General features: G+C 41.8%; 2 protein-coding genes across 2 annotated transcripts; one reads left to right on the top strand and one right to left on the bottom strand.

Annotated features, from left to right (window-relative positions):
* Window positions 1-108: 108 nt before the first annotated feature.
* Window positions 109-22,215, bottom strand: STYXL1 (serine/threonine/tyrosine interacting like 1). The gene is made up of 9 exons (XM_053454851.1): window positions 21,858-22,215; window positions 12,983-13,089; window positions 10,994-11,055; window positions 10,085-10,187; window positions 4,228-4,361; window positions 2,805-2,950; window positions 1,208-1,302; window positions 879-991; window positions 109-445 (listed from the first exon to the last, which is right to left on the bottom strand). The coding sequence occupies exons 2-9, from the start codon at window positions 13,083-13,085 to the stop codon at window positions 314-316; spliced, it is 888 nt and encodes a 295-aa protein (XP_053310826.1). The 5' UTR covers window positions 13,086-13,089; window positions 21,858-22,215; the 3' UTR covers window positions 109-313.
* On the top strand, window positions 21,054-26,705 carry MDH2 (malate dehydrogenase 2). Its single transcript, XM_053454850.1, has 9 exons — window positions 21,054-21,230; window positions 23,463-23,631; window positions 23,903-23,986; window positions 24,117-24,226; window positions 24,720-24,845; window positions 25,060-25,137; window positions 25,462-25,561; window positions 25,705-25,856; window positions 26,319-26,705. Exons 1-9 carry the CDS (start codon window positions 21,165-21,167, stop codon window positions 26,448-26,450), a joined length of 1,017 nt encoding a protein of 338 aa, XP_053310825.1. The 5' UTR covers window positions 21,054-21,164; the 3' UTR covers window positions 26,451-26,705.

The raw sequence follows: 26,705 nt of genomic DNA, 5'->3' as shown, positions 1-26,705 counted from the left end.
GATCCACCACTGGGTTCGCTTGCATTTTCATGCCATAGAAACACATATCTTCATAAGATGACAAAAAAACAGTAAGAGCAGCTCAAGACAATCACTTTATATCAACAAAGTAAATCAAAGTAAGCACATTGTCAGCGCTTTATGTTCTGTGTGGTTATTGATTTATTTTTGCTACTTGCTATTGACTTAAAAATGAGCTTGTGTCCAATGTGTTGCGGGGTCACCCATTATTCCCAATATCTCCAGTAACAGAGAAAGCTATCCTCATTAAACGTTATAGGGATACATACTGCTCTAGCTAGAACATCAGAGATCAAAATTTCGGGTCAGATATGTCTGTCGCTGCCTGTCCTAGAATAGTTTTTTCCCACTCCAGCAGTTGTTCCACAAAGCCTCTGTTTGGCCTCATGTTGGCTTTGCATTTCAGGACATGTGCCCAGGCCTCCTGAAAAAAGAACCAACAAAACCATGGCAGACCATGGTAAATGTGACTTGTTTAAATACAGTTAAAGCACATCTTTTTATTGCACCCTAACAAGAAATAATATCTGCTTGAGTATCAGTGAGCAGAAAAATTGAATTCCCTCTGTGACTGGGGTCACCCAAAAGCATACTACCCATATTTATGTTACAGTGCTCATCAATGCAATTAAAATTACAATACTGAGATCACTACGAGGGGTGTTTTAAATATCATTTCCTAGCTGTATAGATGTTTCTGTGTTCTTACTGTGGACTTTCTACACTGCTGTGAACTTGGACAGGACTCTGGGCATGCATTTGGGCTGTTAAATACAGTATACACTTTTGCTCCATTAGCAAGACAGTGAGAAAGGGCACAACATGTTTCTGTTTAGCACAAAACAGGTAAATGTTACCTTTAAGGAGCACTTTTTGCAATGCATGAGATATGCAATCACCACAGCACTGCTACTACTGATCCCCAGCTTAGAGAACACCAGAACGGCACAATTTGGACCCATGTGGGCATCTAAAAAGATAGCAAACAGGAGATAACACACGTGATTTGTGGCTGCTCTTCTAGAAATATATATATATACTTGTAAGGGTGTAAGGATGGTACACCCCCTAGTACAAGCTTTGGACAACTGCTCTCTCCCAGCCTGTAGTTCTTTGAATAGATCTTCAGGAGATAGCTGATGCCAGATACTCTCTGCAGGAGGAAGTTGTCAATGTGTTGCCTTACCTATAAATGCGCACACACTTGGGAAAGACTGGAGGAGGTCTGAATCGGCGGTGTCTGTGACTGGAATATGCAGAACGTGGACATTTTCTAGAGAACTAGATGAAAAAAAATCTCACTAGCATTAGGGAAACCATTATGTGTCATAACTTTGCTAAATATATTAATCTTCATTTTCACATTGAAACGTAGAGTGTATGATTTCAGATAAAAAGTTAAGTGACCCTTTCAGCATCATTGTTTTTCTCCACCTAAAATGGAAAGAATGCAATAAGAAATGTCCACAATTGTTTTATCTATAGCATAAACCACTTTTACTGTCCATCTTTGAAAATGATTTATGTTTTTTAAGTGGACCTAGACTCCAGAACTTAATACAAAATTCTAGATGTGTTATAACAAATGGCCTATTAATACATCTCTGTTTCTGACAGCTTGAGGTGGTTATACACTTTTATAACATGGTCCTCATTATGCAATTCAGACGTTTTTGCTCTTGGGTTTTAATACTGTGCCACTGCAACCAACCTACAATTATTCCAAAGCATTAACTTAGCTCTATAATGTATTTAACAGGTTGTGAACATGTATATACCAATCAGCCATAACATTACGACCACCTGCGTCATATTGTGTAGGTCCCCTTTTTGCTGCTAGAACAGCCCCGAACCATTGAGGCATGGACTCCACTAGACCTTTGAAGGTTTGCTGTGGTATCTGCACCAAGGCGTTAGCAGCAGATCCTGTAAGTCCTGAACGTTGCAAGGTGGGGCCTCCATGGATGCATCCTGGTGCCATGCATTCTCCAGGTAAGCATCGCACATGCACCCGGCCATCCACATGATGTAAAAGAAAACGACATTCATCAGATCAGGCCACATTCTTCCGTTGCTCCATGGTCCAGTTCTGATGTTCACGTGTCCATTGTAGGCACTTTCGGCAGTGGACAGGGATCAGCATCGGCACCTTTACTGGTCTGCGCCATACACAACAAACTGTGATGCACTGTGTGTTCTGAAACGTTTCACTCTGAACCAGCATTAACTTTTTCCGCAATTTGAGCTACAGTAGCTCACCTGTTGGATTTGACCACATGGGCCAGCCTTTGCCTCCCACGTGCATCAATGAGCGTTGGCCGCCCATGACCCTGTCGCCGGTTCACCACCTGGACCTCATTGGTTGGTATGTTATGGCTTATTGGTGTATATATCTTCCATACAGTATATAGTATACAGTAGCCATTTGGGCTTATATCACAAAAGTGGGAGTTTTGCAGGTGAGTTTGTAAGGGTGCTGTGGTTATAATTCGCTGCCTTTCCATTGTGAAGTGCCAAACCTGGCAAGTGTTTTCTCTGTAGAACAGTAAGGTGTAAGGTCCACATCCTGGGGTTGGCTGTTCATAATGCATAGTGAAGTTGGTGAGTTGAAACTGCAGCTCTCCTGTAAACTCACCTGCCGATTACAGTTTTAGTGAATAAACCCCAACCTCCAGGAAAGGCCATAACATCAAAATAAGGAAATATTGTATGCTGCCTTACATTCAAAATGCTTTGTCAGGGTGTATAATATGAATCTGATAGAAAGTGATAGCGGCACTTACACATTTACTGGTTCAGGAGAAACATTAACCTGGGATTTGATCTTTAGATCCTTTAGAATGTAACGGTCACTTGCTTGTCGAATATCACCCAGGTATAACAGACTTGGCATTATTTCTATGGGGTGTGGTTTAAAATCATCTATTTCCTGCCAAAAAGGAGAGAAGACACACTTTATAAAATAAATACACAATCACTTTGCTACATGCCCTTGCCTGTAACTCTCAAAATCGTAAGCATTAAAAATAACCCAAAACCCTAAGCTTTTATTATTATTATTAAAAGAAACAAACAAAACATCTTCCTCTACTTCACATTTGGAAAGCGATGTGTTTAATATGTCAATAACCTGGGGGTACTGAATTATTCAAATATAATTTTAAAAAACTATGGGAGCCACAGAGCCCTTTCTGTGTACTCCTCCATGCCGTTATCTCATGCCAGTGCTTAAAGTATATTTTAACACCCTAGGGGGCATAAAGGCCATTTATGCCACCACCCACTGGGAAGATGGTGGGGGCTCTCTAAAGAACAATGGAACCCACTCATTTCTCTCACCTCCCTATGTTTTGTGGGATGAAACCATTGCGTTTGCAAAATGAACAAATATTTTTTGTAAAAAATCCCCTATTTGTCATCTAGTACATTTTAACCCTACCCCCCATCCTATTGGGCACATGAGGCGATGTGGGGGGTAGTATAAGTGGGCACTATATCCCCTGTTATTTTTTTATAATCCCCTACTGCATAAGGAGTGGGAAAAGGGAGGCACTTGTTGGGCCCCACTTTATTCCCGACAAGTATTTTCATGTCAAGTAGGTTAAAATCAAGTGTTAGTTAATATGAGTGCAAGCTGGCAGTAGTGAATATGCTTGATGCTGCAAACTCACATTCAAGTGTGAAGAAACTACTATGTTGTTTCATTTCAAGCAGGGCTGATTTTAATGCAGTCTGTGAACCCCTCCTTTTTCAACTAGGACTGGCATCTGCTAAAATTCTAAGTAGCTCCTGGGTTTGCTGTTTGAAATGACTTAAAAAGAAACTCCAGCCATCAAATGCATTTTATGTCAGTGGGCGGTCCCACTAACATTGCGGGAAACACCCCCATTTAAGGGGGAAATGGGTGGGGAGATGGGAGGTGAGTGTGTCAGGACCCTGCTCCTGCGACCCGGAGGGTTCAGGTGTTGACCCGGAGAAGCAGCGCTTCTCTCAGAGTTCTCCGGGCCAACTCGGGTGGGTACACAGGTATGCCAATCAGTGGCAAGAAAAGTTGAATCATGGAGGAGGAGGGATGCTGGTGCAGCAGGACTGCAAATTGTAGGTGAGGTAAATGCTTTATTTTTTTTATCTTAATTGCATTCTTTCATTAAACTTTCCCTTTATTTTTTATACACTGTGGTTTGGTCATACTGTGCTTAACTTTACCTGAGGCATCCAAAACACTTTCTGAGACCTGAAGAAGTGGTAACGGGCAGAGAAATTCTCATAGCCTCCTGCTAATACCATGACTGGGTGACGGCAGACTTCTGCCATGAGCTTGGCACATTCTATAGCTGGACCTGGTAAAGAACCAGAAACGGTAAACAATAATTTTTTTTTAAGAATGAGTATGGCTGGCTATAGCTGTCAGATGTATATGATGTCCCTAATAAAATAAAATCAAAATTACTTTAAAATAAAAGAATGGGTGCATAAATAAACAAAAGTACAAAAATATGTTTTTGGGTGGTAAAAATAAATCCATTAGCTGTTATCAGTTTACAGCATCATTTATTTAATGTATCGTGCCAGATGAGTTTATTTACAAAACCAAAACCTTGTAGGTGATTCAAAACTAGGGTGAGCAAACCTGCATCAATGAGATTCTCCATGAATTATAAAGGAACAAACCGAAAGAGCACTACTTGAATTAATATGAATTATAATAAGCGCTGCGTAAACTGTTGGCACTATATAAATATAAAAGATAATAATAATAATAATAATAATATAATTATTTAATATTAAATATCATCATTAATAAACAAGTGTATTGGTTCTCCATTAAAATAAGATACCAAAAAGCATTATATTACCTCTCTCTCTCACACACATTTCTGCTGCTCTCTGCCACCACAGTATGGATATGGCTCTGTATGTAAGGTACAGTCCATGCCTCTTTTCACTATTACACTTAATTTAACTATATATATACATATATGAACACAATGAAAAGCTTTAAAATTTCTATTACAGTTATTTAAAAAACAAAAACATCTATCTTGGCTACAGAACCGTTGATTATCGTTGCAGTCACTGTTTGTACTCCATTTATAAGAAAAGCTGTTATAAGGCTAGGTTTCCACTTGGGTTTTTGTCCGGCGTTTTTTTCTTGATGAAAAACGCCAGGAAAACTGCCAAGAAAACTGCCGCTGCATTTACCTGCGTTTTGGCGTTTTTTCTGGCGTTTTAGCCTTTCTGTGGAAATTGCTTTTTTTGACCTTAGGCAGTTTTTCCAGCCTTTACAAGTTAGAAGTTTCACCCAGCTAAAAGGGATTATGATAAATGGCAAGTATCTGCCCTCTCCTGATGTCATTTACTTGGTAGACCCTTTTGTCTCTTTTCTGTGGTTTGTAAGGCATGCTTTATTTCGAATGTCTGCTCCTCTGGGAAGATTGGCCCCAAATGATGGTGCAAATTGTTTGCTGTTGCTTTTGGCACGCAGGATCCGGTCGCGTATGTTTGTTTGTAATGGCATGTTTGTTCCAAATGGTGTAAAATTCAATATGAACCAGTCCAGGACTTTGTTTTGTGTGAAACTGTTTGTTTTCAGCCTATTTCTCGTAGGACACACAGATACTGGGTCCATCCTCTGCATTGTAACTGTGGAAAAAACGCCATAAAAAACGCCAAGGCAATAAACCCACATGGCTTTTTCATGGCGTTTTTTCTCTCCCATAGACTTCTATTGGAGAAAAACGCCAAGATTTCTTGCAAAAAACGCCAGAGTGTCAACATGCTGCAGTTTTGAAAAACTGCCACAGAGCCCAAAAAAGCAGAAAAACGCCAAAGAGGACTGAAAAAACGCCAAACAGAAAAACGCCAAGTGGAAATGGCATTTTGCGATTTCCTATTGAATTATAGCTAACATCTGGCTGCAGCCGTTTTTCACAAAAAAACGCCAGGTGGCGCTATTGGCGTTTTTATAGGCTAGATTTCCATTAGGCTAGGTTTCCACTTGGGTTTTTGTCCGGCGTTTTTTTCTTGATGAAAAACGCCAGGAAAACTGCCAAGAAAACTGCCACTGCATTTACCTGCGTTTTGGCGTTTTTTCTGCAGTTTTTTCTGGCGTTTTAGCCTTTCTGTGGAAATTGCTTTTTTTGACCTTAGGCAGTTTTTCCAGCCTTTACAAGTTAGAAGTTTCACCCAGCTAAAAGGGATTAGGATAAATGGCAAGTATCTGCCCTCTCCTGCTGTCATTTACTTGGTAGACCCTTTTGTCTCTTTTCTGTGGTTTGTAAGGCATGCTTTATTTCGAATGTCTGCTCCTCTGGGAAGATTGGCCCCAAATGATGGTGCAAATTGTTTGCTGTTGCTTTTGGCACGCAGGATCCGGTCGCGTATGTTTGTTTGTAATGGCATGTTTGTTCCAAATGGTGTAAAATTCAATATGAACCAGTCCAGGACTTTGTTTTGTGTGAAACTGTTTGTTTTCAGCCTATTTCTCGTAGGACACACAGATACTGGGTCCATCCTCTGCATTGTAACTGTGGAAAAAAGCCATAAAAAACGCCAAGGCAATAAACCCACATGGCTTTTTCATGGCGTTTTTTCTCTCCCATAGACTTCTATTGGAGAAAAAAAGCCAAGATTTCTTGCAAAAAACGCCAGAGTGTCAACATGCTGCGATTTTGAAAAACTGCCACAGAGCCCAAAAAAGCAGAAAAACGCCAAAGAGGACTGAAAAAACGCCAAACAGAAAAACGCCAAGTGGAAATGGCATTTTGCGATTTCCTATTGAATTACAGCTAACATCTGGCTGCATGCGTTTTTCACAAAAAAACGCCAGGTGGCGCTATTGGCGTTTTTATAGGCGTTTTTAGCAAAAAAAAACCCCAATGGAAACCAAGCCTTAGGCTAGGTTTCCACTTGGGTTTTTGTCCGGCGTTTTTTTCTTGATGAAAAACGCCAGGAAAACTGCCAAGAAAACTGCCGCTGCATTTACCTGCGTTTTGGCGTTTTTTCTGCAGTTTTTTCTGGCGTTTTAGCCTTTCTGTGGAAATTGCTTTTTTTGACCTTAGGCAGTTTTTCCAGCCTTTACAAGTTAGAAGTTTCACCCAGCTAAAAGGGATTAGGATAAATGGCAAGTATCTGCCCTCTCCTGATGTCATTTACTTGGTAGACCCTTTTGTCTCTTTTCTGTGGTTTGTAAGGCATGCTTTATTTCGAATGTCTGCTCCTCTGGGAAGATTGGCCCCAAATGATGGTGCAAATTGTTTGCTGTTGCTTTTGGCACGCAGGATCCGGTCGCGTATGTTTGTTTGTAATGGCATGTTTGTTCCAAATGGTGTAAAATTCAATATGAACCAGTGCAGGACTTTGTTTTGTGTGAAACTGTTTGTTTTCAGCCTATTTCTCGTAGGACACACAAATACTGGGTCCATCCTCTGCATTGTAACTGTGGAAAAAACACCATAAAAAACGCCAAGGCAATAAACCCACATGGCTTTTTCATGGCGTTTTTTCTCTCCCATAGACTTCTATTGGAGAAAAAAAGCCAAGATTTCTTGCAAAAAACGCCAGTGTCAACATGCTGCGATTTTGAAAAACTGCCACAGAGCCCAAAAAAGCAGAAAAACGCCAAAGAGGACTGAAAAAACGCCAAACAGAAAAACGCCAAGTGGAAATGGCATTTTGCGATTTCCTATTGAATTACAGCTAACATCTGGCTGCATGCGTTTTTCACAAAAAAACGCCAGGTGGCGCTATTGGCGTTTTTATAGGCGTTTTTAGCAAAAAAAAACCCCAATGGAAACCAAGCCTTAGGCTAGGTTTCCACTTGGGTTTTTGTCCGGCGTTTTTTTCTTGATGAAAAACGCCAGGAAAACTGCCAAGAAAACTGCCGCTGCATTTACCTGCGTTTTGGCGTTTTTTCTGCAGTTTTTTCTGGCGTTTTAGCCTTTCTGTGGAAATTGCTTTTTTTGACCTTAGGCAGTTTTTCCAGCCTTTACAAGTTAGAAGTTTCACCCAGCTAAAAGGGATTAGGATAAATGGCAAGTATCTGCCCTCTCCTGATGTCATTTACTTGGTAGACCCTTTTGTCTCTTTTCTGTGGTTTGTAAGGCATGCTTTATTTCGAATGTCTGCTCCTCTGGGAAGATTGGCCCCAAATGATGGTGCAAATTGTTTGCTGTTGCTTTTGGCACGCAGGATCCGGTCGCGTATGTTTGTTTGTAATGGCATGTTTGTTCCAAATGGTGTAAAATTCAATATGAACCAGTCCAGGACTTTGTTTTGTGTGAAACTGTTTGTTTTCAGCCTATTTCTCGTAGGACACACAGATACTGGGTCCATCCTCTGCATTGTAACTGTGGAAAAAACGCCATAAAAAACGCCAAGGCAATAAACCCACATGGCTTTTTCATGGCGTTTTTTCTCTCCCATAGACTTCTATTGGAGAAAAAAAGCCAAGATTTCTTGCAAAAAACGCCAGAGTGTCAACATGCTGCAGTTTTGAAAAACTGCCACAGAGCCCAAAAAAGCAGAAAAACGCCAAAGAGGACTGAAAAAACGCCAAACAGAAAAACGCCAAGTGGAAATGGCATTTTGCGATTTCCTATTGAATTACAGCTAACATCTGGCTGCATGCGTTTTTCACAAAAAAACGCCAGGTGGCGCTATTGGCGTTTTTATAGGCGTTTTTAGCTAAAAAAACCCAAGTGGAAACCTAGCCTCAAAGGGATTAGGATAAATGGCAAGTATCTGCCCTCTCCTGATGTCATTTACTTGGTAGACCCTTTTGTCTCTTTTCTGTGGTTTGTAAGGCATGCTTTATTTCGAATGTCTGCTCCTCTGGGAAGATTGGCCCCAAATGATGGTGCAAATTGTTTGCTGTTGCTTTTGGCACGCAGGATCCGGTCGCGTATGTTTGTTTGTAATGGCATGTTTGTTCCAAATGGTGTAAAATTCAATATGAACCAGTCCAGGACTTTGTTTTGTGTGAAACTGTTTGTTTTCAGCCTATTTCTCGTAGGACACACAAATACTGGGTCCATCCTCTGCATTGTAACTGTGGAAAAAACGCCATAAAAAACGCCAAGGCAATAAACCCACATGGCTTTTTCATGGCGTTTTTTCTCTCCCATAGACTTCTATTGGAGAAAAAAAGCCAAGATTTCTTGCAAAAAACGCCAGAGTGTCAACATGCTGCGGTTTTGAAAAACTGCCACAGAGCCCAAAAAAGCAGAAAAACGCCAAAGAGGACTGAAAAAACGCCAAACAGAAAAACGCCAAGTGGAAATGGCATTTTGCGATTTCCTATTGAATTACAGCTAACATCTGGCTGCATGCGTTTTTCACAAAAAAACGCCAGGTGGCGCTATTGGCGTTTTTATAGGCGTTTTTAGCAAAAAAAACCCCAATGGAAACCAAGCCTAAGGCTAGGTTTCCACTTGGGTTTTTGTCCGGCGTTTTTTTCTTGATGAAAAACGCCAGGAAAACTGCCAAGAAAACTGCCGCTGCATTTACCTGCGTTTTGGCATTTTTTCTGCAGTTTTTTCTGGCGTTTTAGCCTTTCTGTGGAAATTGCTTTTTTTGACCTTAGGCAGTTTTTCCAGCCTTTACAAGTTAGAAGTTTCACCCAGCTAAAAGGGATTAGGATAAATGGCAAGTATCTGCCCTCTCCTGATGTCATTTACTTGGTAGACCCTTTTGTCTCTTTTCTGTGGTTTGTAAGGCATGCTTTATTTCGAATGTCTGCTCCTCTGGGAAGATTGGCCCCAAATGATGGCCCCAAAAAAGCAGAAAAACGCCAAAGAGGACTAAAAAAACGCCAAACAGAAAAACGCCAAGTGGAAATGGCATTTTGCGATTTCCTATTGAATTACAGCTAACATCTGGCTGCATGCGTTTTTCACAAAAAAACGCCAGGTGGCGCTATTGGCGTTTTTATAGGCGTTTTTAGCTAAAAAAACCCAAGTGGAAACCTAGCCTAACTCTGCTTTCATGAATAGACTATGGGATCATTCTTAATGGATAGGTCACAACAAGGGTTTTAAATCACAGTTTCAAAATAAGATCTTACCTTCTCCATCCAAAGAATCAGTATGGCCATCATAAACCACACAATACTTGACACAGTCCAACTCTAGAGACTCGGGTAACAGGAAACATTCATCGTTTTCATCCTATGGTGAGCAAAAATGCCTTAATTTACATAAAACCCCACATATATGCTTTCTATATTACCCTATATTACATGTTTTTATACTATGGGCTTAAGGGGATTGGGGTAGTGATTTTTTCTACTTCTAGTAGGCTAAGGGACACTTTAAAAAAAATATATTTGTATTTATTTTATTATCCACCTTTTTTTTTTTTTTTTTCCCACTGTTTCTAGTGATCAGTAAGTAGGGTTCCATAGCTCTGCATTGCTGTTTGCAATAAGTCCAGCAGGGCTTTCCTGTCTTCAAGTGAAATTCCAGTGGGTGTCGCGTGATCAGGCATTCTTTGTATTGTATGACCATGTACCAGAGCTCGAAGAAGAGTCCAGGCTGCCAATAGATGTCCTGCGGCTGCAAGTCTGGACACACTGGTACTTTCTAATTAACTTCCTGGCACATGTTTTAAAGACGTACTGGTACGTCCTAATGGGACTGAACGGGTTAATATGGATTCTTTAGCTGAGAAAGAAAGGGCATTTTACCCTTAGGAGAAGCTGCAGTCAAAGAGCTGTAGTGCACTGACCCCTGTGTTTGTGGCTTTTATACCAACACAGTTTGCTGGTGGTGATTATAGTGCACTGGTAAGCAAGGCATGTGTATTGGGTGGAATGGATCTCGGGGTTGGTACATTCTGCAAGTGCATAGGATGGGATCTTGTGATAACTTCCACACATTTGCAAGGGACAAAATTGTTACTTTAAACGGGACACTCCTTTTATCATACGAGGCACATTTGACGGCGTAGAGTGTTCCGGAGATCTTCAGTTTACCTTTTTGGCTCTTCGGGCAGTTATAATGTGACCCTCATTGTATTCTCTCTTAGAACGTGCATCTACAGGGAAAAAAGTTGTATGCTTTCAGAAGAAGGCTATAGTAACATTGCATATCTGCATAACTTAGATTTAATATATGGTAATTGGAATTTTACAAATTCAAAACCAACATATACGTTTGTATGTATATATGCCCTGATGTATGTACAAAAAGCAATGCCTCAATATGTTGTTTTGACACTTCAGATCAGAGACAATTTAAAAAGTTAAAGGGTCAGTGACATATTGTTCAATCATCAAAAGAGGAAAAAAAGAACAAATACTTCTATAAGTAGTATATTTAATCATACTAAAAAATCATAATAAAATATTTATATATATTATACAAAATAAAATCCTCAGTTAATTGCTAAGAGGTTAGCAGTCTTAGGGATTGCCAATAACCAAAACAAACCCACAGTTTTCTGGCGGACCTATACTTTCTTCCCTATGCACTGACATGAGATCACTGCGGTGAATACATGAAATTGAGAATAGAGACCTCATAGAGACCATCTAAATTTAATAGATATATCTAAGGTTTATAAGATGATATACAATGCCCTTCAAAGAATGCAGCCAGTCTAAGATTAAAAATCTAACACATCTATGATATTCTAGCCCTATTTTTGTCATGTGCATTTTGGAGACCATTTCAGTTCCTATTATCTCCCCCTTCTTCATTATCTCTCCCCTTTCTTCTCATCTCTATCTTGTTTATTTTTATCTCTGCCCTTTCTCCTCATCTCTCCTCTTTCTCATCACCTGCCCTTTCTCTCTTATCTCTCCTCCTCGTTTTCTCTCCCCTATATCTTTCTCTTTTTTTTCTCTATTTTCTTACCATCGCTTCTCTTCCTCACTATTTATCTCACCTCTTTCTCCCCATTTTTTACCTGTGGTGGAAGTGCAAAGTCTGTTGATTGCTTCCTAAACGCTCTTTCCAGCTGTAGAGCAGCGCCATACTTGAAAGAAATGGAGTCTTTCAATATAGCACTACACTTCTCCTGGAAAGAGCGTCATGATTAATGTTCGCTTCCGTTGCTCAGGGGGTCTTGTTGTAGCAGCAACATCCAATCAGTTCCATAGGCAGTGATCTTGCACCTTTTTTTACTTTTTGTTGAGATAAAGCTTTGATCAAAATTTCAGAAGGGCTGGTGGTAGAATTAGTGCATGGAAAGTGTTCAAATGTCACCATTTGAAGTACCCTGGGGTGTATGCTTTTCAAAAATATATGGTTTGGTGGGGTAAATTGAATAGGTCGGCTTCAAAGATGTCCCAAATAGGTGGACATGGGGGCATGATGATCAGATGTGAAAATCTAAAGTGCGCATGTACCAAATGTGGCCTTTTAGCCAACAAACTCGACAAACCTATACACGGTGGTATCACTGTACTCAGGAGATGTTGCTGAACACATATAAGGGTGTTGTTAAGCAGTGACATATACAAGGAGATGTAAATTCATGGGGGTAAATTGAACTGAAGCTTTAAAGATCTCCCAAAAAGTGCATGGGTGCAGGATGACCAGATTTGAAACAAAAATGTTTTTGAAATAACAATACTCTACTTGTACTTATTGTCCTATAATTTGCAAAAAAACATAAAAACATTAAGTATTTCTAAACTAATGACAGATATGAATCTATGTAGCAGTTTGTTTTATTAGTTTTGTAGATGAGTAAAAAACGTCAAGTTTTTCTTTCATTTTCACCATATTTTATTTTTATAGTAAATTAGATGATATCATGATACCAAAAAATGGTATCTAAATAAATCCCTGAAAACCCTGAAACCCCCCCACCCCAATATATAATTTGTGTGAGTACAGTAAATGAAAAAGAAGAAAATTACAGCTAAGCGCAAATAAAGCAGAAATGTTTAAAAAAGCAAACAGCCGTTGTCATGAAGGATACAAAACTTAAAAACCAGTTAAGAAAAAACACTCACCTAAAAGACAGAGATAGTTAGGTTCAGCCAAGCGTGAGATCTTTGTTGCTTGATTCAAGATGTTATATAATTCTGTTTCACTGCACAAGGCTAGTCCACTCATTTTACTGAAAGAAATATGTATCACGCAAACAAAAGAATATCATGCAGTGCTTCATAAAGGTAAACAGCCTGGATATAGACACATCCATTGTTTGTGTATGTCTTTTTCTTCTTTTTTTTTTTGAAACAGGTAATTCCTAACAGTCTTAGCACATTGGCTGCTTTTAAAATAATGATATGTAAGAAAATAATGATGTTGTAGATCTGCAACAGACAAATACATCCCAATTCAACAGACAACAAATACACCACGATGAATTAAACTGTTTGTCTTAGTGAATGTAGAGATTTATGAAAACACCCAGTACACCTGCACTTAACGATCTCACTTTTGTATTCTATGGAAATGATGCCATTTTACAAGGAAGGGTATTTATAAATATGTCCAGCGTTTTATTTTTAAATATAAAAATGTAGTGCATCTCTGCATCGTCTCAACGTCCCGTTGTCTTTTGCAAATCACTCTGTGTGGCCCCTGATTTTAGCGAGAATTGTTATTAGTCTTCTCGCCCCCCGGTCTCTGCAGCAGACTTGCTTACTTACCTGGAGATGTCGCCAAGGACGCCTTCGTGGTAACTATCTGTGACGTCAAGGAACTGCACACGCCATCGTTTCAGAGTTCTAGACACAAGAGATTTACACGTCTACATTGACATTTCGAATGGGCAAATATCGTACATGGAGCCCACGTCTTTTGTCTCCGTAAACATGGCCGCCTAGATGGAACTACGGACAAAGATTTGGCGACAGTTTTTAATCGTAACGGCAGCTGGTGTTTCTCTAATGTTTAGAACAGCGTTTCCCGTTCGTAACCACATTCACCACGGAGCTGTACCGCTGCTATATCGCTTTTGATTTTAGGATATTCGATACCTGCGGGTTCAGTGTAAATGCTAGGTTTCAGTCTATTTTTTTCAGAAAATCTAGCGAATTGATTTACTAAATCATAGGTTGGTCATTGAGCTAAAACCATTTATTGATGCTCTATTTTTAATATTTTAATATATGCATCACTGAGTGGGATACCTGTTGTCTTTAGCAAGGAATTGGGTCTGCAGCTGAAATCTGAAGGTCCAAATCCAGATATTTGGCAGCAGTCAGCAGACACATGAGTGATAGGATTTTTTTTATAAGCGTAGCTGGGAATAAATAGTGAAGAACTAATCCCAAATCCACAGTACTAATGCCCCTTCCTTTAGCACAGCGGTATTTGATGGGTATGAGAGCACAATAATGTCAAAATAAACTACAGATTGTGTATCGGTTAAATAGTAGATATAAAATATTATTTCATGTTTTATATAGTACCATCATATTCCATAGCGCTGTACAATGGTTAGATTGGATAATACACACTATACAGGGATTTAGGCCCATAGTTCCCAAGTTAACCTGTTTAGGATCACATCCATTGTTTCAAACACCAGGATCCGCAACCCATGCCATGATGCAGTAAACGTGATAAAACAGGCCAGTACCAAAGAGTGACATCATGCCAGGAAAGAGGAACAGATTGATTGGGGTCCCAAAAAGCGACTGTCCCTCTCTAGTAGGAGGTGTGGATCTAAATCCCTGTTCTGTGTCCTTTAACATGTATAAGGACATACATGTACATGTATGTAAGCAGCAAACATATGTTTACAAAATCAAATATAAATAAACATCTAAATGTTACATAAACATATCACAAAACCATATCCAGCCATGCCTCTAACTACACTGCCAAGAATTCCTGGGGGTATCTGGAGTTAGGACTTTCTAAATCCACCTTCCGACTATATTTACTCCAACCAGCCATAATATTACAATTATATATATATATAACAATACAATAATAATAATAAATGTATAGATATATATTACAATGCAATATATATATATATTTATATATATATATATATATTACAATAATACACATTACAATATAATAATTATATATATATATATATATAAATATATATACGGTATATATCTATATATATATTACAATAATGAAATGTATTTTTTTTTATTTTCCTCTACATGTGAAAACGAGTATTTTAGGGACATACATTTTATGGATAAAAATATTTCACCTGCTTTGATATTAGCTAATTTTGCTTATTACTGAAAAATATCCTCCATCTCCTATATATATATATATATATATTTTTTTTTATTATTATTATTTTTTTTGTATATACTATATTGCACTAGTCAACACCCTTTTGTAACCGTAAAGCCAGGAATGGCCATAGGGTTTCTGGGACTCTATGCAAACTATGTCTCTATGCCACTGAGGGGGCAGATACATGGGACTGGCACCCAGCAGAAGCGGTAGAAGTTGACAGTAGGGGAATCTAAGCATCCAGGGGATAGCCATATGGATATCCTGACTGATTAAGGTTTAAATCTTTAAAGCAAGAAAATAATTGACCGAATGCTTCTTAGCTGCCGTCAAAGTATATGCTTCTATGTATTTATTACTAAAAAATTAAATGGAAGTTAGGAGTAGGATGGTCAGTATGACTATTTCAAACTCCGCTAAGAGTTCTACATACCACAGGACAGTGTATATATTAAGGTAGCGGCTAGTTCCTACCCAGTAGAAGGACTCTGGTGATGTCAACAGACCACATGGTACAAAGAACTACAGGAAGAAGAAGCAGCAGCAGCAGCAGCAGCAGCAGCAGCAGCAGCAGCAGCAGCAGCAGCAGCAGCAGCAGCAGCAGCAGCAGCGCGGGAAGTGCAAATGACTACAAATGAGCTGAGTTGTGCTGGGCTGCTGTTTCTTTTTCAATAACGTGGGTTGTGAGGATGCAGTTTTAACAGAAGTACTGAAAATACAAAATATCATGGAGGCAGAAGGAAACTTGAATCTGTGAAATAATTCACAGTGAGTCTCTTTCTCTCTCTCTCTCACTCTGTCTCTCTGCCAGTGATTGTGTCTCTATCTCTCTCTGTGTGCCAGTGATTGTGTCTCTATCTCTCTCTGTGTGCCAGTGATTGTGTCTCTCTGTGTCTCTCTCTGTGTGCCAGTGAGTGTGTCTCTGTGTGCCAGTGAGTGTGTCTCTCTCTGTGTGCCAGTGAGTGTGTCTCTCTGTGTGCCAGTGAGTGTGTCTCTCTCTGTGTGCCAGTGAGTGTGTCTCTCTCTGTGTGCCAGTGAGTGTGTCTCTCTCTGTGTGCCAGTGAGTGTGTCTCTCTCTGTGTGCCAGTGAGTGTGTCTCTCCCTGTGTGCCAGTGAGTGTCTCTGTGTGTGCCAGTGAGTGTGTCTCTCTCTGTGTGCCAGTGAGTGTGTCTCTCTCTGTGTGCCAGTGAGTGTGTCTCTCTCTGTGTGCCAGTGAGTGTGTCTCTCTCTGTGTGCCAGTGAGTGTGTCTCTCTCTGTGTGCCAGTGAGTGTCTCTCTCTCTCTGTGTGCCAGTGAGTGTGTCTCTCTCTGTGTGCCAGTGAGTGTGTCTCTCTCTGTGTGCCAGTGAGTGTGTCTCTCTCTGTGTGCCAGTGAGTGTGTCTCTCTCTGTGTGCCAGTGAGTGTGTCTCTCTCTGTGTGCCAGTGAGTGTCTCTCTCTCTCTGTGTGCCAGTGAGTGTGTCTCTCTCTGTGTGTCAGTGAGTGTCTCTCTCTCTGTGTGCCAGTGAGTGTGTCTCTCTCTGTGTGTCAGTGAGTGTCTCTCTCTCTGTGTGCCAGTGAGTGTCTCTCTCTGTGTGCCAGTGAGTGTCTCTCTCTGTGTGCCAGTGAGTGTCTCTCTCTGTCTCTCTCTCTGTGTGCCAGTGAGTGTCTCTCTCTGTCTCTCTCTCTGTGTGCCAGTGAGTGTCTCTCTCTGTCTCTCTCTCTGTGTGCCAGTGTCTCTCTCTGTCTCTCTCTCAGTGCCAGTGAGTGTCTCTCTCTGTCTCTCTCTCAGTGCCAGTGTCTCTCTCTCTGTGTGCCAGTAAGTGTCTCTCTCTCTGTGTGCCAGTAAGTGTCTCTCTCTCTGTGCCAGTGAGTGTCTCGCTCTCTCAGTGTCTGTGCCAGTGAGTGTCTCTCTCTCTCTGTCTCTGTGCCATCGAGTGTCTCTCTCTCTCTCAGTCTCTGTGCCATCGAGTGTCTCTCTCTCTCTCTGTGCCATCGAGTGTCTCTCTCTCTCTCTCTCTCTCTCTGTGCCATCGAGTGTCTCTCTCTGTGCCATCGAGTGTCTCTCTCTGTGCCATCGAGTGTCTCTCTCTATCTCTCTGTGCCATCGAGTGTCTCTCTCTGTGCCCGTGAGAGCATCTATCTCTGTGCCCGTGAGAGCGTCTCTCTCTGTGCCCATGAGAACGTCTCTATCTGTGCCCGTGAGAGCGGCTCTCTCTGTGCCCGTGAGAGCGTCTCTCTCTGTGCCCGTGAGAGCGTCTCTCTCTGTGCCCGTGAGAGCGTCTCTCTCTGTGCCCGTGAGAGCGTCTCTCTCTGTGCCCGTGAGAGCGTCTCTCTCTGTTCCCGTGAGAGCCTCTCTCTCTCTCTGTGCCCGTGAGAGCGTCTCTCTCTCTCTGTGCCCGTGAGAGCGTCTCTCTCTCTCTCTGTGCCCGTGAGAGCGTCTCTCTCTCTCTCTCTGTGCCCGTGAGAGCGTCTCTCTCTCTCTGTGCCCGTGAGAGCGTCTCTCTCTCTCTGTGCCCGTGAGAGCGTCTCTCTCTCTGTGCCCGTGAGCGCGTCTCTCTCTGTGCCCGTAAGCGTGTCTCTCTCTCTCTCTGTGCCCGTAAGCGCGTCTCTCTCTCTCTGTGCCCGTGAGAGCCTCTCTCTCTCTGTGCCCATGAGAGCGTCTCTCTCTCTCTCCGTGCCCGTGAGAGTGTCTCTCTCTCTCTCTCTGTGCCCGTGAGAGCGTCTCTCTCTCTCTGTGCCGTGAGCGTCTCTCTCTCTCTCTCTGTGCCAGTGAGCGTCTCTCTCTCTCTCTGTCCCAGTGAGCGTCTCTCTCTCTCTCTCTCTCTGTGCCAGTGAGTGTCTCTCTCTCTCTGTGTGCCAGTGAGTGTGTCTCTCTCTCTCTGTGCCAGTGAGTGAGTGTGTGTGTGTCTCTCTCTGTGCCAGTGAGTGTGGTACAAAGAACTACAGGAAGAGGAAGAAGCAGCAGCCCGGGATGTGCAAATGACTAAAAATGGGCTCTCTCTCTGTGCCAGTGAGTGTCTCTCTCTCTCTCTGTGCCAGTGAGTGTCTCTCTCTCTCTGTGCCAGTGAGTGTGTGTCTCTCTGTGCTAGTGAGTGTTTCTCTCTCTCTGTGCCAGTAAGTGCGTCTCTCTCTCTCTCTGAGATAGAGCGTGCGCTCGCCTCGAGGGAGAGAGAGAGAGAGAGCGTGCGCTCGCCTCGAGGGAGAGAGAGAGCGTGCGCTCGCCTCGAGGGAGAGAGAGAGAGCGTGCGCTCGCCTCGAGGGAGAGAGAGAGAGCGTGCGCTCCCCTCGAGGGAGAGAGAGAGAGCGTGCGCTCGCCTCGAGGGAGAGAGAGAGAGCGTGCGCTCGCCTCGAGGGAGAGAGAGCGTGCGCTCGCCTCGAGGGAGAGAGAGAGAGAGTGCGCTCGCCTCTAGAGGGAGAGAGAGCGTGCGCTCGCCTCGAGAGGGAGAGAGAGCGTGCACGCGCCGAGAGAGAGAGAGAGAGCGCGGGCGCGCGCCGAGAGAGAGAGAGCGCGGGCGCGCGCCGAGATAGAGAAAGAGAGAGCGCGCGTCTAGAGAGAGATAACTCACTCTAGTTAAGCCAGGGATCTCAACTCTACTGCACATCATTTTTTAGTGAATAGACTCATTTGTTATAGACTAAATGCCATGTCTGTAATTGAGATCTTCACAATGTATATGAGAATGTGATAAAATAAAGCAACAGCTGTATATGTTTCAAAATAATAGTAATAATAATATATGTTCACAAATAATTAAATGAACATAACGCATATAATATATCTGGAATTGCAATTAAAAATCAGTTTCTTTTCTTTAAATAGATGTTTATACTCTTTTCTTCTTCTTCAACAGTCTATCTCAACCACTCACAAAACATGGTGGTGGCTTTTTGGAATAGGAGCCTGGCATAAACTGTTGCCCATGGAGTATTGTGCAGCGGAAAAGTCCAAAGCTAGTGGGAACAGCTCAGCTGTGTGCGTCGGACCGCCATACACAAGGGAGAATATCCAAGAAAGGCTCCATTGGTTGTGTCTTTCTCCTGCTCAGATTAGGGACCACACAGGGTTAAGGTGTGAATCCACGACAGATGGAAGACAATTGGACATGTTGGTACCCATTAACACAATTATTATTAGGAATATCTATGGGTATGTTATGAAACCGCGTTAGAGTAAATAAAATCTAATACACAATGTTTCTGGAATTTTTCTTGCCTTTATGACCATGGCAAGACCATGGAAGCTAGATTTCTCACTATGAACTGTCTAGTTCCTATTCCTGTAAGGGACCTGCGTGAGCTGGAGATATGAGTCCCTTTGCAGTATAGATACTAAGGATTGTTATCCTTGTAAAGGACCTGTGTGAGCTGAAGGTGTAAGAGTCCTTTAGCTGGATGGAAACTAGATTACTCACTATAAACCATCTAGTTTCTATCCCTCTAAGGGACCTGTGTGAGCTGGAGATATGAGTCCATTTGCAGTATAGGAACTAGGGATTGTTATCCTTGTAAAGGACCATTGTTACCTGATGGTATAAAAGTCCTTTAGCTGGATGGAAACTAGATTGCTCACTATAAACCGTCTAGTTTCTATCCCTGTAAGGGACCTGTGTGAGCTGGAGATATGAGTCCCTTCGCAGTATAGGAACTAGGGATTGTTATCCTTGTAAAGGACCTGTGTGAGCTGAAGGTATAAAAGTCCTTTAGCTGGATGGAAACTAGATTTCTCACTATAAACCGTCTAGTTTCTATCCCTCTAAGGGACCTGTGTGAGCTGGAGATATGAGTCCCTTTGCAGTATAGCAACTAGGGATTGTTATCCTTGTAAAGGACCATTGTTAGCTGAAGGTGTAAGAGTCCTTTAGCTGGATGGAAACTAGATTGCTCACTATAAACCGTCTAGTTCCTATCCCTCTAAGGGACCTGTGTGAGCTGGAGATATGAGTCCCTTTGCAGTATAGGAACTAGGGATTGTTATCCTTGTAAAGGATCATTGTTACCTGATGGTATAAAAGTCCTTTAGCTGGATGGAAACTAGATTGCTCACTATAAACCGTCTAGTTTCAATCCCTGTAAGGGACCTGTGTGAGCTGGAGATATGAGTCCCTTCGCAGTATAGCAACTAGGGATTGTTATCCTTGTAAAGGACCATTGTTAGCTGAAGGTGTAAGAGTCCTTTAACTGGATGGAAACTAGATTGCTCACTATGAACCGTCTAGTTCCTATCCCTCTAAGGGACCTGTGTGAGCTGGAGATATGAGTCCCTTTGCAGTATAGGAACTAGGGATTGTTATCCTTGTAAAGGACCTGTGTGAGCTGAAGGTATAAAAGTCCTTTAGCTGGATGGAAACTAGATTGCTCACTATGAACCGTCTAGTTCCTATCCCTGTAAGGGACCTGTGTGAGTTGGAGAGATAAGGGTCCTTAAGATGGATGGTAACTAGATTTCTCACCATGAACCATCTAGTTCCTATCCTTTAACGGGACCTGGCCACAATGGAGCAAAAGGTCCTTTACAGGGATAGAAACTAGCTCTCTTTACATGAGTTGGATAGTTCCTATCCCTGTACAGGACCTGACCACTAGGGGGCAAAAGGTAATTTTGCTGGATAGAAAATAGCTCACACACACTGAGCAAGCTATTTCCTATACCTGTAAAGGACATGGTCCTTCTACCGGATAGGAACTAGTCTCAACCTATATATTAACCGTATGCTGCCGTGATTACATAATGCCAGTGTATAGCACATACTCTATGCTCAAAGCGTCATTCTACCGAAATGTCATTGAAAAGCCTGAAAACGACACGACGCATGCGCAGTGACCTTCGCGCGCGTACAATAATGCCCGCCGTGAGGGATGGGGGTTACAGCTGACGTCAGACGTTCCCGGGCAGTGACGCAGACGCTCGCTTTGCTGCTGTCTCTCCTGCTGGAGGTCGTTGGAGTCATACAGCGCTGCCGCACTAGCTTCGGATTCTCCCGCCTGTCACCATCATGTTCTCTCGTATTGCCGGACCCTCAGCCCGCGGGCTCATCCGAGGCCTTTCCACCAGCGCGCAGGTAACGCCCCGGGCTCCAGCCGGGTGGGGAACACTCGTACGATGGGTCTAATGCCAGAGCACGGCTGCCTGTTACACAAAGAAGGCTTTCATGTGTGTGCTGTGCAGAGCTTAGGGGATACTGCAGGCGGGAATTTAAAACAGCGTCTTATTCTTACTATATATTATATATTATATATATATATATATGTGTCACTTTTACGTAGGTGACAGTTTCTTTATCCCCTTAAAAGTGCCATTATTCACCTTGGCAAGCCCCCAAAAGCATCACACCCGGAGCCGAGTCCTCTGCGAATAAATGGTGGTACATTTAACATAAGTGTGTTTTTTATTTATATTTTTTCCTGGTGTAAAGAGTCGAACCATGATAAGTGCTTAGCCTCGCTTTATATTCTGGATAGCTTTCTGCCCATCCTTTGCATATCTAAATCTCCATACTGTATTAGCCTCTACCTTACTTTACAGCTGTGTCTGACCCTAGAGGCTATGAGCTCTTGTTCTAACACGTCTCTGAAGTAAATGACAGTATTTTGTACTGTTGCCTTTGCCTCCCCTCTTTCTTCACCTTTCTTCTCTTCCCTGGTTGCATTTGATATTTAATTCACTAGAGATGTTAAGTGACCTTTACCTTGTCTGTCCTCCAGACAGTTGGCATTAGTAGCCAACACATAGCTGTCTTGCAGCTGGGGGAACTACAACTCCCATGATGCACGTGCAACCCACTAATTGTGTTTGCCAGCGTCCATTCTGTCAGTCACGTAATCCTCATCAGCTTGTTGGGTTCCAATCGATTGAGCAATCACCTGAGGTTACGGTACGGCTGTGTGATTGAAAAGATCTGGTACACCTCACGCTGTGCTTCAGATTACATACGGTATAATGATACTGCACTTTGCTTTCGGTAATAGTGCATTCAGGTAAGCTTTCCGCTCGTTCTTGTAAAGTACCATAAAGGGGCCAAAGGATTTAAAGTCCACCTGTCACAAAAATATTCTCGGTATATGGAGCCATAGAAAGTGTGTGTGTGTATAATATATACACACAGTATCTCACAAAAGTGAATGTACCCCTCACTTCTTTTTTTAATTATATCTTTTCATGTGACAACACTGAAGAAATGACACTCTGCTACAATGTAAAGTAGTGTGCGTACAGCCTGTATAACAGTGTCAATTTTCTGTTCCCTTGAAAATAACTCGCCACACAGCCATTAATGTCTAAACATTGGCAACAAAAGTGAGTACACCCCTAAGTGGAAATGTCCAAATAGGGCCCAATTAGCCACTTCCCCTCCCCGGTGTCATGTGACTCATTAGTGTAATAAGGTCTCAGGTGTGAATGGGGAGCAGGTGTGTTAAATTTGGTGTTATCGCTCTCACACTCTCTCATACTGGTCACTGGAAGCTCAACATGGCACCTCATGGCAAAGAACTCTCAGAGGATCTGAAAAAAAGAATTGTTGCTCTACATAAAGATGGCCTCGGCTGTAAGAAGATTGCCAAGACTGGCCCAATTTGGACATTTCCACTTAGGGCTGTACTCACGTGTGTGTGTGTGTGTGTGTGTAGCCAGCTGTTGTGACAAGGTCAGGCACCTGCTGGGGAACCTACCCGTTCACTTATAAACCAAAAATAAAAGATTCTGTAAGAATTGTCCCTTTAATGGGATTTTATTTTGGATTATGAAGTATTGTAACATCCATTCTCATAGGTTGACTGAATATGTAATACAGTAGGCATTAAAGCAAAAGTGTGTGTGTGTGTGTGTTCACAATATATAATATTTAAAAAGGAGTCGGTGACCTTGTCACAACAGGAAGGCGTGTGATGTCAGGAAGCTGTTGTGTACGTCCTTGCTTACACAAGTGTGGAGACTTTCTAGATCTAAGAAGTGTAACCAACCAACCTAAAGATGTCAAGAGCATACACGTGCGGCCTAATTTATTAATAGCTTTGCCCTTTAGGTCCCTCGGTGCTGGCTTAGGACAGTGCTTAGGCTATGGGCACGGGCATTCACAAGTGCACCTTCAAATCTTATCACAGGCTGTTCATCTCTCTTCTGAATGCTATATTTACAGTCCAGTGTGGACCCCCCCTTAACCACAAGTGAGGGTGGATCTCTTATCTCCCACTTGCTGCCCGCCTGCCTAAATGTGATTGAAATGCCAGATTCACTGGAAATCTCACGAACTCCTATTTCTCAACGTGTGTTGAACTTCTTTTGTTTTGTTCAGAACAATGCCAGGGTGGCTGTGCTTGGAGCTTCTGGAGGAATTGGACAGCCCCTCTCCCTCCTGTTAAAGAACAGCCCATTGATCAGTAACCTGACTTTGTATGATATTGCCCACACACCAGGCGTAGCTGCAGATCTGAGCCACATTGAAACCAGAGCCAAAGTTACAGGTAAAGTGCATGAAACTTACCCACCACATTTGCTTGAAAATAGGACAGTCGTCACTTACCGTACACTGAATTTTTTTTTTTTTTTTTTTTTTTTTTTAAGAGCACTTGACTTGTTTATATATATATTGTTTTCTAGAAGGTTGTACTATTTATTTAATTATGTTAGTAAACATAGACTAGGGGTGCACGTCTTGTACAGAGCAGTATACTTAAATGTCCATTATCTATTCACCCACAACCTGCATGTATTTGGCTTTATTTCCTGTTATAGGTTACCTAGGACCTGATCAGCTGCCAGAGAGTCTGAAAGGTGCTGAGGTTGTAGTCATCCCTGCTGGCGTACCTAGAAAACCTGGTATGATTTTTTTTTTTTTTTTTTTTTTTTTTTTTTTTTATATCCTACAAGCTTGCTATGTTAAAATTAGTACTTGGACTTTGTGACTTGTATACATGCTTCTCTTCCAATAACCCTTTATATATGTAAGGTATGACTCGTGATGACTTGTTCAACACAAATGCCTCCATTGTGGCCACCCTCACTGAAGCCTGTGCAAAGTATTGCCCACAAGCCATGATCTGTATCATTGCCAACCCGGTGAGTAACCAAGGCCTACGCTTAGAAGGTAATGTGTAAATTAGCTGTGACTGACAATATTTGGACCAGTGAAAGGAGGAAATAATGGTTCAGAAGATGCAAGTTGCTCTGCTTCTTTCTATATACTCTGTTACAAGTCCTGGCACAATCTTCTGAATACCCTTTGCCTTCTATCGTTCTGCATGTACCCCTTGGCATACTTCTGGTGCATTCAAAACCAATATAATTCAGAAATGTATTAGTAACTGATAGGAAACCTACTAAGGAAATTATGTACGTAGGGTGGTGTCCTAAGTAGGAGAAGGCTTAGTTGTGTCAGCCAGCAGAGTGAACAAGATTGTCTGTCTTCTGTAACCAACTGCGTTCCTAATAACTGCAACCTTTTTAGGAGTTCTGCACAAATATTTTAAGGGAACACCAATAGGTGTTTTTTTTTTCCCCTCTAGAACCTTTGCGCAAATGACATTTGACTAATTCTGTATGTATTACTTAGGTAAATTCAACAATTCCTATTACTAGTGAAGTGTTTAAGAAACATGGCGTCTACAACCCCAACCGCATTTTCGGTGTTACTACCCTGGACATCGTACGAGCCAACACTTTTGTTGCGGAACTGAAGGTATGTGGAGGCTTGTGAAGAAACACAGTATATAGATGTATATGTATCATTGTGAGGTTGCATAGAAACTGCTGCTATAAATGAATATAGGTTTTTAGATTAAAAACTGTTCCACACTAATTTGGAGCTATACAGGATTAAAATGGCGCTAATTGTTCAGTGTAGCATGCATGACTGTTTAGGAGGAATTGACAGACTTATCTATTGTCTCCAGGGCCTGGACCCCGCACGCGTGAATGTCCCTGTGGTTGGTGGCCATGCTGGTAAAACAATTGTCCCGCTCATCTCCCAGGTAAAGTCGGCTCCTTCAATTGTGGCTTTGGGTGCTGCTAATCTGTGATGTTCTTTAATAAAACTGGTTCGGCTATCTCTCTGATGGCCCAGCAAATAAGTTTGCCAAATCGTAATAATGCTATTTGTTCCCAAGACACCAGTCGGTAATGGTTGTGGATGTCTAATGTAATATTTTGCTGGAAAAATTACTGATATAACAGGAGTAGCCATCTTAAACTTGAAGTAAACATCACGGTGGATGAGTGTTTAACTAAATACCTGGTGGTACTAAAGATGTATCTTGTCCCATGCATATTCATTTTTTATTTTTTGTATTCAACAGAGCACCCCAAAAGTAGAGTTCCCCCAAGAACAACTGGAAGTTCTTATTGGCAGAATTCAAGAGGCTGGAACTGAAGTTGTAAAAGCCAAAGCTGGATCAGGTTTGTTGAATGTCTGTCATAGTACAAAAAGTTTGCAACTTATCTGTCAATGTAGTGCAAACGTGGAATTTGTTTTCATATCCACAAGCTAGTGTGACATAGAGACACTATATACTAATGTGTGCGTGTATATCACTTTGCAGGTTCTGCCACACTGTCCATGGCCTATGCTGGTGCACGCTTTGTTTTCTCTCTCTTGGATGCTATGAATGGAAAGGAGGGCGTTATTGAGTGCTCTTTTGTCAGGTCTGAAGAAACAGAGAGCCCCTACTTTTCCACCCCTCTCCTGCTTGGGGTATGTAATACATTCCAAAACATATTCCAGAATTGCATGACACGTGACACTTGCTATTTCAAGGGTGTATGCTATTTAAACCCGTAGACGTCATGGCTATCCAGAAACAAACTAGCATAGTCTAGTTTGTGAGCCGGGGAAGCCGATGATTAATTGTTGGCAGTGGTCCAGAAACAACTGCTTCTGAGTGTCTTTTTAAGGTACTCATAGTAATTTACACATGACTTTACACATCAACTGGTTATACATATTCAAGACTAGCTCACTTTCTGCAGCTGAAGTTAGATGTGATTGCCCCCCTGTATGAAGACTTTCCTCTCCATCAGCAAGAGTTTGATTAAACATTGTAGGGCTTGATCCTTTATCAGTAAATGTGTATCTGCTTGGTGAACAATCTTGGTATTCTGAAAATACTGCTGGTTGTCGCTCTCCTCTAATGCTTTTTATTTTTATATATACCAGAAAAACGGTATTGAGAAGAATTTGGGCTTGGGCAAGCTGACTCCTTTTGAGGAAAAACTGGTTTCTGAGTCTATGGCAGAACTGAAGGCTTCAATTAAGAAGGGTGAAGACTTTATCAAGGCCCAGAAGTGAGCAGAATTACACCCTGATGAGAAGACGGCTTCCTTAATTTATTGAAGCATTGTGACACTTTATGAAAGTCAGACTGTGGTCATGCTGTGAAGATTCACGTCCTCTGGAGAGGAGCGGTGTCATGTAGACAGCTGGATGTTCTCCAGCTTGTGGAAGTGGTCCTCGCAGCATACATCACAGCGAACAGAAAAAAGCACTTCTATCAAAGACCATTTAAAATGTATTTGAAAATTAAACATCATATTTTCTTTGTAA

This window comes from Spea bombifrons, chromosome 2, assembly GCF_027358695.1.
Source record: "Spea bombifrons isolate aSpeBom1 chromosome 2, aSpeBom1.2.pri, whole genome shotgun sequence".
NCBI classification, from domain to species: Eukaryota; Metazoa; Chordata; class Amphibia; order Anura; family Pelobatidae; genus Spea; species Spea bombifrons.
Note: the sequence above shows the minus strand (reverse complement) of the source record. Positions and strands in the feature narration are given on the sequence as shown.